General features: G+C 46.7%; 1 protein-coding gene across 4 annotated transcripts in view; it reads right to left on the bottom strand.

The window, feature by feature from the left end:
• Positions 1-301: 301 nt before the first annotated feature.
• LOC147635286 (beta-glucosidase 42-like) overlaps positions 302-9,718 on the bottom strand; it is a 57,377-nt gene continuing 47,960 nt past the window's right edge. The window contains exons 9-15 of one of the 4 annotated variants that reach the window (XR_015266622.1): positions 3,082-3,197; positions 2,721-2,938; positions 2,578-2,609; positions 1,715-1,814; positions 1,498-1,600; positions 1,301-1,409; positions 585-612 (exon numbers count right to left, since the gene is read on the bottom strand). Coding sequence is in view for 3 of the 4 variants with exons in the window: in XM_086802527.1 (XP_086658653.1) it covers positions 429-612; positions 1,301-1,409; positions 1,498-1,600; positions 2,578-2,609; positions 2,721-2,938; positions 3,082-3,197 (762 nt within the window). In the remaining variant the exon portion in view is untranslated. Of the gene's footprint in view, positions 613-1,271; positions 1,410-1,497; positions 1,601-1,714; positions 1,815-2,577; positions 2,610-2,720; positions 2,939-3,081; positions 3,198-9,718 lie in introns of those variants that run through there. The other 3 variants (XM_086802527.1, XM_086802529.1, XM_086802530.1) reach the window with 3 other exon arrangements.

The following is a 9,718-nucleotide window of genomic DNA, read 5'->3' as shown; positions in this document are numbered from 1 at the left end:
TCAACTTTTCCTTTTTCAAGAGTCACTCCTATGCCTATTTAAAATACCTTACACACACAGAAAGCCACTCATCTTTGATCCTCATATGCGATGATTTTTTTGTAAAAGAAACAAACCTCTTCTTAAACAAAAAAAAGGAAAGTGCCCTCAAACCTCATAGCATGTTGAATGACCACGGATGTACTAAATACCATGCATGCGGAGTTCCCTATCCCTTGTGAGTTACCTCTCTCAACTTGTTGAGAGAGAGAGAGAGAGAGAGAGAGAGCATTTTAAAATTATTTGAAATGCTTTACTATTAGGGGATGGCTAGCTTGGAATCAAGCTACATCTAGCTTTGTAGGACCAAAAAAATAAATAGTTTTATTTTGATTAGATCTTCAAGGACTCCTCAATAAACTCTGGTATCAATCCAAGGTTTCTCACTTCTACGGTGGTCCCGGTGTGGTGGTTATAAACTTTTTGAACCATAGGGCTGAATCTTTGGGATATCGTTTGAGATCATCAGCATAATCCACAAACACGATTCCAAAGCGCTTTGTATACCCCATTGCCCATTCAAAATTATCCAAGAAAGACCAAGCAAAGTAGCCTCGTATATCCGCCCCTTCCCTGAAGGACCAATGATTAAACAATGCCATCAATTAGGATCATCACCTCCATAGCTTTTCAAAGGTAAAATACTTACATTCATATGAACATGGGTTTGAAGGTAAATTACCTTCACCTACTTGCATCATGCAGGCACCAATGCTCGAAAAAAACAGCATTCTAGTGTATTTTTACCATTTAGAATTACGAAAAATTCGTTGAGATTTTAAGTAGCCCTTATTTTAAAGAATAACTTTCCATATATTCTAGTTTCAAAACCGGAATATAGTAAAGAAACATTGGATTAGATTTAAGAGTTGTCCTTATTTTGATTGGTTAAAAAATATGTTTTTTTCGAGCACTGCCAAGCACAAAGGGTTTGAAAGTAAATTGCCTTCAACTACATGCATCCACACACACATGCACACGTGCCACCTCTAGGGTGGGTCATGAGCTAACAAACTAAGGCACGGTTCAGATGAGGGCGGGAAAGTGCTTTCATGCTTGAAGTGTTCAGACAAGGTGGAGGCAACCTCTGAAGGCCCCCCTATCATCTAGCAGGAAAAGCTCCACTTTCTGCATGACATGGCACGTTTTAACTGCCACATCAGCCGTTCCACATTTCGGCCGCCCTCGTCTGAACCGGGCCTAAGGCAGAAGCCGCCCACCATTTTACTTTTATATAAATATGGGTTTGACGTTAAGATACCCTATTGCTTTGGCAACATAAAACAGGTAGTCTTGGTAGAATTTGACTCTCTTCGTGTCGTGCAGGAACTCGGCTAAAGATTTTGATGGATCGTTCTCATCATCCATACCTAAACAGCAAGTAATGTTTCTCAGCAAGAGTAATTGTAGTTCGTTCTTGAATTAATTATAATTGTTCTCTTAACTCTCTTGTTTCACCGTTTTCTGTCACAAAAAGTGGTGGGCGGTTGTATCGTTCTGTTATCCAGTTGAGTAGCTTCCCGAAGCCCCACGGAACCAAGTACATCCAGTTCGAGGAACCCTGTGAGGACATCAACTTGAATAATGAGTTCTCTCCTTTAGACTTCTGAACTCAAGGACACGCTTAATGAAGAGCTCCTTGACATCAGGTGGTAGACAGGGACTGTGAACACACCATTCAATGAGCAAACTCCCATATCATGCACACAACTGCCCACAAATATATGCTCCCATTGTACTTGCAAATAGCTCAATTCATTTAAGTATGGTGTGGCCTGCATGGGAGCATGTGTATGAGTGCATTGGTAGTACGCATGTGTGTACGTGCATGCATACATACATGTATTTACCTGTGTATGTACATGCGTACATACACATGCACATATGTACTTACCTGTGTGTTTTAATGGGACTACGTTACGTTCATATGTGTGTTTCAACCTGTGGACACGTTAGACAACCACTACTTATGTACATATTTGTACATGCACATGCACATATGTACGTACCTGTGTATGTATGTACAGAACGTGTGTGTGTTTCAACCTGTCGACACGTTAAATAGCGTATGGTACAACATATGTATGTATTTATACTAGGATGTTTATACCTGTGCACACATTAAAAACATCATGGAATGAGTTAACACTATGTTTTGCTATCATCCCTCCACCATCTTTGCCCTGAATTGACTGGCACACAACTGCATCATAATGGACCATACATGCTGAGCAAACCTCACAGTTTATAGCAGGTTCTTACACTAGGCCTAACCTTCACTTCTATTGTCCTTATTCTTCCACTACTTTGAGATAGTTCCCATCTAATCTTTAATCACCCAATAAGGTGTGCACCTCCACACATTCCCCTCGGGCCTTGCCAATTGTTGACTCTATACCCCTAGAGATGTCTGACACGCCTCGAAGCCTTGGGGCCTTAACTCACGCTGGACATGCCCAGTCACCATGATTTCAACAAGCTTCCTGACATTCTTGAAATACACATGCAAGAAGACACTAGAGATTGGAAAAAGGTTACCCTGTCCCCAATCGGCTTTCCATCTCTCATAACTGCACACAGCCCAAAGGCCATACATTCAGATTCCAGAAGAACATTTCAAACCAGCATTGGATTGCACTATTTATAAACAGCTTTTGTTTGTTAAAATGAGTAGAACCTACACAAAATCTTGGTGTTCACATCTTTCTGCCATCCTATGTCAGAGGTTCCAGTGGGGCTGGCACTTGTGACATATGCTGAGAAGTAATGATTGATCCCAATAAAGTCCACTGATCCCTGAACCAAGTTCTTCTGCTCTGCAGTGAACTGCGGAAGACGCTCACCAACAAGTTCACACATGGAGGCCGGATACCGTCCAAAGTATATAGGGTCTAGAAACCTGCATTATTTGACTTTTCTGGCTAGTTTGTAAAGATTACATGATGGATGCCCAAATAACAGTCTCTGTGTAAATTCAATTAAGTATAGAGTCTTTTAAACACATTTAGCAGGTAAGAAATTGGCCAAATGTGCATATATTACCAGCCCAAAGTGAATTCCAAGTGCCTTTGTGAAGCCTGTTTATCCTCGAGAGAGCTTGTAAGAGGTTCCGCCCACTCAGAATCTACCGTAATGCCAATAATACCACCTTGTTTTTCCTGCAACATCAGGTAGAATGGGTTTTGGGGTAGTATTGATAAATGGGTTTTATGTTGTATAGGGATAAAAGGGTCTTGGGGGGATTGGTTGTTGGGGAGATTGACTGAAACTGAAGGGGCTATTAATTTGGTGCTTTGCCTTGGGAGATCTAGAACTCCGGGAACTGGTTGGCGTTTCAGGAGGACCCAAATCAGGCGCTAGATGTGACTGAGCTGATGTATAGATGTGTTTATGAATGTTGGTCTGTATATCATGTACATAAAATGAATGATAGTTCTTTTGCTGAGATGGTTCACGCCCTACAAGCTGGGAAAAAGGTCCTTATTAGTTACTGAAAAAACAGCCACGAAGGGCTAGATACAAACTCGCCTCATGTACATGGTGGGAATCAAGTAATCAAAGGAGGGGAAAGAGACACTTCTCCTATGGCTGGCCGCTCTATGGGCAGGGAGGGGGGGGGGGGGGGGGGAAACAACCACACAGGTGGTGTGTAATGCCAAGTGGGATCACCACCTCTATCAATGAGAAAGAGGCCAGGCCACTAGCGGCTAGAGCCTCAAGAAAGTTTCACGCTGCTTCGGCATGCGGTCAGATCCACCCTGCAACTTCCCCCACTGACCGCAAAGGGTATGTATGATATCCTACTGCATATCTCCCATCTTTGGCATGAGCCTGGTTGCCAGTGATCTGTAGGTGGGTACTGCCGGAATGTAGTGGTGAGAGACCTGAAGGGCTAGCCCTCCCCCATCCTCGTAAGCCCTGACCACCTCTGCCTCTGTGGCCCAAGCGACACTACCCCATGTAATGATCCAGGTTGAGGCCCTATCCATAGTGAAGATGCGGAGAATCTGCCACCAAACCTGCTGAGCCTTCGGGCAATCCCAAAGACAAGTCGCTGTCTGAGACTCCTCAAGGTGGTCGCACCTTGGGCAACCAACTTCCAACCAAGTGCCAACTGCCAAGCTCCTGTGTGCTATCAACCAAAGAAAGAGGGTGATCTTTCTAGGCCGAAAGCTATCCCAAAGCCTCTTCCAAAAATCTAAGAGGAAATGCTGTGAGAGGCCTTGTGACTGCCAATGTGCTGTTGTTGCCGGGGTCCATCAACCTCTGGCATCTAGATCCTCCGGCCTAGCTGTGTTGTATATGCAAAGAAGGGGGCATCTAGAGTCTCCTCCCGATCAGCGGAGCCATGCCAAGTCCACTCGACCAGGTCCCACTGAAGGCGCGTGAGAGGTTGGCACTCCCATATCCATAGCTGCCAGAATCTCTCCTTGGTCGGTGGTGGGTCTATGTGCCACTCGTGCCTGAAATCCAATCACCCTCACGCTCTGTAAGGTGCAACCACTGAAATCCTCTAAGGGGAGGTCGAATCTCTCTAATCTGCCATGGGATCCAATAGAAAAGGTGAGTAGACCACTGCTTTCATCCGCTCCATGGACTGCCACAAAAATATCATGCCTGGTAAACACGCCTAGCCACATTGGGTGAGTCGGGTTTGGTATAGGAGTCAGCTACTCCTGAGGAATAGCTGAGTCGATGTCGATGTTGAGCTTGTCTCTACCCTGGATGGCTGGATCCCTGTCAAGTCTCTCTCCTGCACCTCCGGGGTAATTGTCTGTGTCCGATCCAATTTGACAAGTCCTATGTTCAATGTGCCCCATGATACATGAGGCTGGGTCCCCAACATGTGGCCACTGGGTAAACGGATCAGGGGGTTCCAGACCAATGGAGGCTACCGGAGCTATCTGCCTAAGGGCCAGCCTAAGGTGATCCCAAGCTTTAAGTAAACTGGTTGCAAATCTGTCCTCAAAAGCTAGACTAAAACCGCAGGCCCACATCTCTGTGAAGATCCATTTGGTACTCTGCAGCCAAGGGCCCTTGGTACTCTGCAGCCAAGGGCCCCCTAGACTCGGGGTGCAGGCTGAAATCCGGGTCAAGAGGAAGTCCTTCCAAGGCTCACCACCGGAAAGGAATCCTCTAACAATCAGCTTGCCCAACAAGGCACGGCTCTTAATAGCAGGGTCAATGAGGCCTAGCCCCCCCGAGCCCTCTACGTCGTGGCTGAATGATCACTCGCCATGCCACCTTGGCCCTGGCAGGCCTCTCGTCACTACCGGCCCATAAGAAGTTCCAGAGAACCTTGACCGAAGAACCCGTCTCTTTTTCCACCTCAACCCTCCAATCACAAAACTGTTGAAAAGTCTCATCCTTGGACTTCAAAAAGAAATCCCAAGTAAATCTGGAGAAGTCATCGACGCCGCCTTACTCAAAGACACAGTTCTCATAGGACCACATAAGTCTCCATGAACAAGAGCAAGTGATGTCGAAAATTTGTGCGTCGCCTCCTTTGGAAAGGCGGCTTGGTGTTGCCTCCCTTTCCTCTTGTAAACAAGAGGAACAAACAGAAGTTGGAGCCTTGATGATCAGTAAACCCTCAACCAACCCATTCTTTGAAGCTCGTTGTAGAAGCTGATAGCTCAAATGGCTAAACCGAGCATGCCAAAGAGCTGAAGAAGAACCAGTAGAGAGCAAAGCGGTCAACTTGTACAAGCCACTATCTTGGACTCCTTGAGCCAAGATGCTACCAGTCTCCTTATCACGAATAGTAATATTGTGACGAGAGAAGATCACCTCCATACCGAGCTGTAAGAGCACTCACTGACAAAAGATTAAACGCCAAATCTGGAATGTACAAAACGTCAGAGAAGTACTTCTTGTCCTCGGAGGAGTGGAAGATGGGGATGGTGCCACGTACATGAACTGGCATGGAAGAAGAATCACCCAAAGTGATATCGCCTATCCTGGTAGTAAATTCCTCGAACCAATCCTGATGAGGTGTCATGTGTGCAGTAGCACCGCTATCCACAATCCAAGACCGAGACTGAGAAGTCACAAGAGCCAGGACACGACGAGCACCAACTAATGAAAGAATACCATCATCCTTCTTAGTCTGGGACACTGCTTTAGAGGTAGAGTCCTTTGCTTTTTTAGAAAATTTATTTTTGTCTTTGTCTTTATCTTTGTTGTTGTCCTTGGAGTCCTTGTCAGAATCCCCTTTCCCTTACTTTTGTCAATTCTTCCCTTTATCTCGAGTAGCCAAAGCTCCATTAGAACCACCAGAGGTGCCAGTCCGCTCCTCAAAGCGAGATTTAATCTGCATAATGGAGGGGAGAACTCCCTCCCAAGTGACTGGGACAAGACGAGGAGAAGAAACAAGAGACTGAAAGAAAGCATCAAACCTCTTTGGAAGCTTGGAGAGAAGCCGAATAGCCATATCTTGTGTAGAGATACCCTTGCCACATACAGCAAGCTCGTTTCGGAGATCTTTCATCTTCGTGATGAAAGTAGATAAAGATGGGAAGGCAGAAATTGAAAGATTCATAAGCTGCTTTTCCAAAGCCAAAATCTGACCTGGAGACTTAATCTTGTAAAGATCTACAAATGCCTTCCAAACTTCATGTGTAGCATCTGTTGTACGCACATGAGAGAGAATAGAATCTTGACAATTCAACATCAGAAAGGAGAAAACACAACGATCATTCGCTTGCCAAACATCAATCTGTGCCTGAGTCACACCAACGGTAGAAAGGGTGGGAGGGGTGGCATTGGCAGCTGTAACAAGCTAGTCCCAGAGATCCACTCCACGCAAGGCAGATTTCACCTTCACCTTCCATAAAGTATAGTTGGAGCCATCCAACTTTGCAGACTCAGAGAACATATGAAGAGTAGTCGGGGCAGCCATCACTAAAACTGGGGCTCAATCTCAAAAAAAAAATGCACACCTCAGAAGAGAGAAGTGGACACCACATGTACTAAGGTTGCTACCAAAGCCAGAAGCACCACAAGATCCCCTCTGTAATAGATAGTGTCCACTGGAGAAGAAAACGCAGCCAAACAGTGGGCTGCAGACCTGAAAATACAGGCCAACCAGTTCCACACTTCTATAGAGAAAAACGCTCATAAGAAAATACCTTTAGGCTGTAAACGATGAAGCCTAGAAGAAGGTAGAGCAATCAGCAGTAATCGTCGAGACTCCACAGAGCTGAAGGGGCTGTATGTAGGGCAAAATCTGGGGCAGCAAAGAAAACTCAGAACCTAGAGCGATGATACCATGAACGAGTGCACAGAGCGGAAGCAAGATGAGCACTAGAGTGTGCTGATCTGAGATGTGCAAGAGAGAGATATGAAGCTAATAAGCTGAATATAGCTGCAATGAAAGCAATCCCGAGCAAGAGACAGAATAGTCTCTTAAGTGAAGGATACAAAAGGTGAGAGTGTGTCAACACATGAACCACACCTCAAGCAAAACACTGAATGAAAAGGGGAGACACCAGCCCACCTATATATAGGTCATATGGGGCTGGCCGATTGGAGCAACAGACCTAGCTGACTAGACAAAATAAGCTGGCCAATTGGAAAAGCATCACCCAACCTGGGAAAAATACCAAGAAAATGGGGAAAAATCACGAGAAAATAATGGTGGCCAGCACATAACCAAGGACCATAAAAGGGATCAAATATGGGCACAATACATGGGCAAAATATGGGGTTGAATATGCTAACACTATCCACATATCAATCTTTGTGGGAGGCGGAACTGCCCTCCACTCAAAGAGTCTTGGGCGACGGTTTAGATGGGGAATAATCCCAATCCGTCCTGGGAGGACGAAGGCGCTCCAAGTGGGCGTGGATCTTGTCCTCCATGTGACAAGAGCATTCATACTCCAAACTCCATCGATCACAATGGAGGTACCTGTAAGAAGGGCGGAGAGGCACTGCGACTGAAATATGCATGAACACAAAAAGCACCACCTCCAAGCTGGAGGTCACCATCTGCTCGTCCTGGTCTCTGTGGCCTGAGCCTTTACGCTCTATCCTAGCCACTGGCCATAGATAGGTGAGTACATCGGTGATGCGAAGGTTGTGAAGATGGTGGGAGAGCTCAACTACCTGTCCCTGGATGGCAGCAGCCATTGACTCCGAGTCCCACTCCGTCCTCGGAGCTACACTCAAGGGAAAGAGAAGTTCATTGCGCCATTCTCTAGCGTAGAGGGGCTAGAGTGGTGAAAAACCACATATTTGAATAGGGGCGCTACTGTCTCCTCAAACATGTGTCCCTTTCACCAGAAGACTTTCAAAGAAACTATAATCCACAAGCTACCCCAAGATCCTGGGGGGGGGGGGGGGGGGGGGGGGGGGGGGGGGGCACCTAGGGACTATAGCAGGAGAGCCCTCACCGGGAAAGCGGCAATGGTCATCTCTACTGGCTTGGAAAAACGGTGAATCAAGCAACGAACGAAACTCGCTTGCTATCTTTGCTCTGGGTCGGGGGTTGCACGGGGTTGGCGGGAGTGCTCTGGAGAGGTGGAGGGAGGGGGGACGGCGGGCTCCGATGAGGAGGACGGGGCAAAAGGAATGGCTATAGGAAGAGTCGGAGGCGAGGATGGAGGAGGAGGGGGAGGGGGCGAGGAAGGAGAGGGAGGAGAGGGGGCGGCTAGGAGTGATCCACTGGAGAGAAAGGTTGCTGGTAGTGGCTCGCCGGGGGCTCACTGGGGTCTACTAGCCGCACTGGGCACTGAGGAATCGCGATGGGGAATCGGCCACCAAACCGGAGGGGCCGAAGGGACCAGCTCCGTGACTAGAGGGAGCCCGTTGCCAACGGATGGGTGCTGTGATAAATGCTCAAAATGGTTCTATGACAGAACTGAATCGGTTCTCTGACAGAACTGAATCCTCCTGTACTCTCCCAGCCTGGCGTGCACGGCGGTGGCGCTCAACTCTAGTAGTCGGCTGGTGGCTTGGGCGCGGGCTAGCCTCTTCCGCAGGGCAACTAGGTCATCCGTGATCGGGACCTAGTGCTCCACTGCTTGAGAATTTGCCTCTCTCTCTCTCTCTACCCCCTGGTGAGGATCTAAACGGAAAACAGGCGCCGGGGCAGGGGGGGGGGCACAAGAGGCGGTCTCCTGTACTGACACCGAGAGCAAACTCTTGCTAGATGTCACATTTGCTTACAAATGAAGCATTGGCCTAGAAGGCCTGAATACTCCACTCGCTGAATGATGGGGTAGACTAAGTTGCTTTCAGGCTGTTGAGATATTAGTACATACTAGGGTGACCTAACAAATCTTGACATATAGCAGGGTTACACCGGCAAGGACTTGAAGGCAAGATGCCTAAAGTTTGGACCTAAAACCATGAGATGGTATTTGAAGGAGAAGCAGCCAGTTTATACATTTGTAGCCTTCATTGAGAATCCTATGGGCATGAGACCTGATGTGAAGATACGGACTAAAGAAGATTTTATGGAGGAGCAGACCCCCAAAGGCTGTACCATAGTTGTCATGTGTGAAACGAAGGTACGAAAAAACGGTACCGGTACGGGACTTTTAAATTTTGAAAAATAAGTTCAATTGAGGTATGTCCACTTTAAAAAACACTTGAAAATAGATATTTGTACACATTTAGAGATGCAAAGTCTAGAGAAGTTGTCATAAAGTAGATTCTAGAAACAAGTTAAAAC

This window comes from Cibotium barometz, chromosome 9 (assembly GCF_041138505.1).
Source record: "Cibotium barometz isolate CiBa-2024 chromosome 9, ASM4113850v1, whole genome shotgun sequence".
Classification (NCBI taxonomy): Eukaryota; Viridiplantae; Streptophyta; class Polypodiopsida; order Cyatheales; family Cibotiaceae; genus Cibotium; species Cibotium barometz.
Note: the sequence above shows the minus strand (reverse complement) of the source record. Positions and strands in the feature narration are given on the sequence as shown.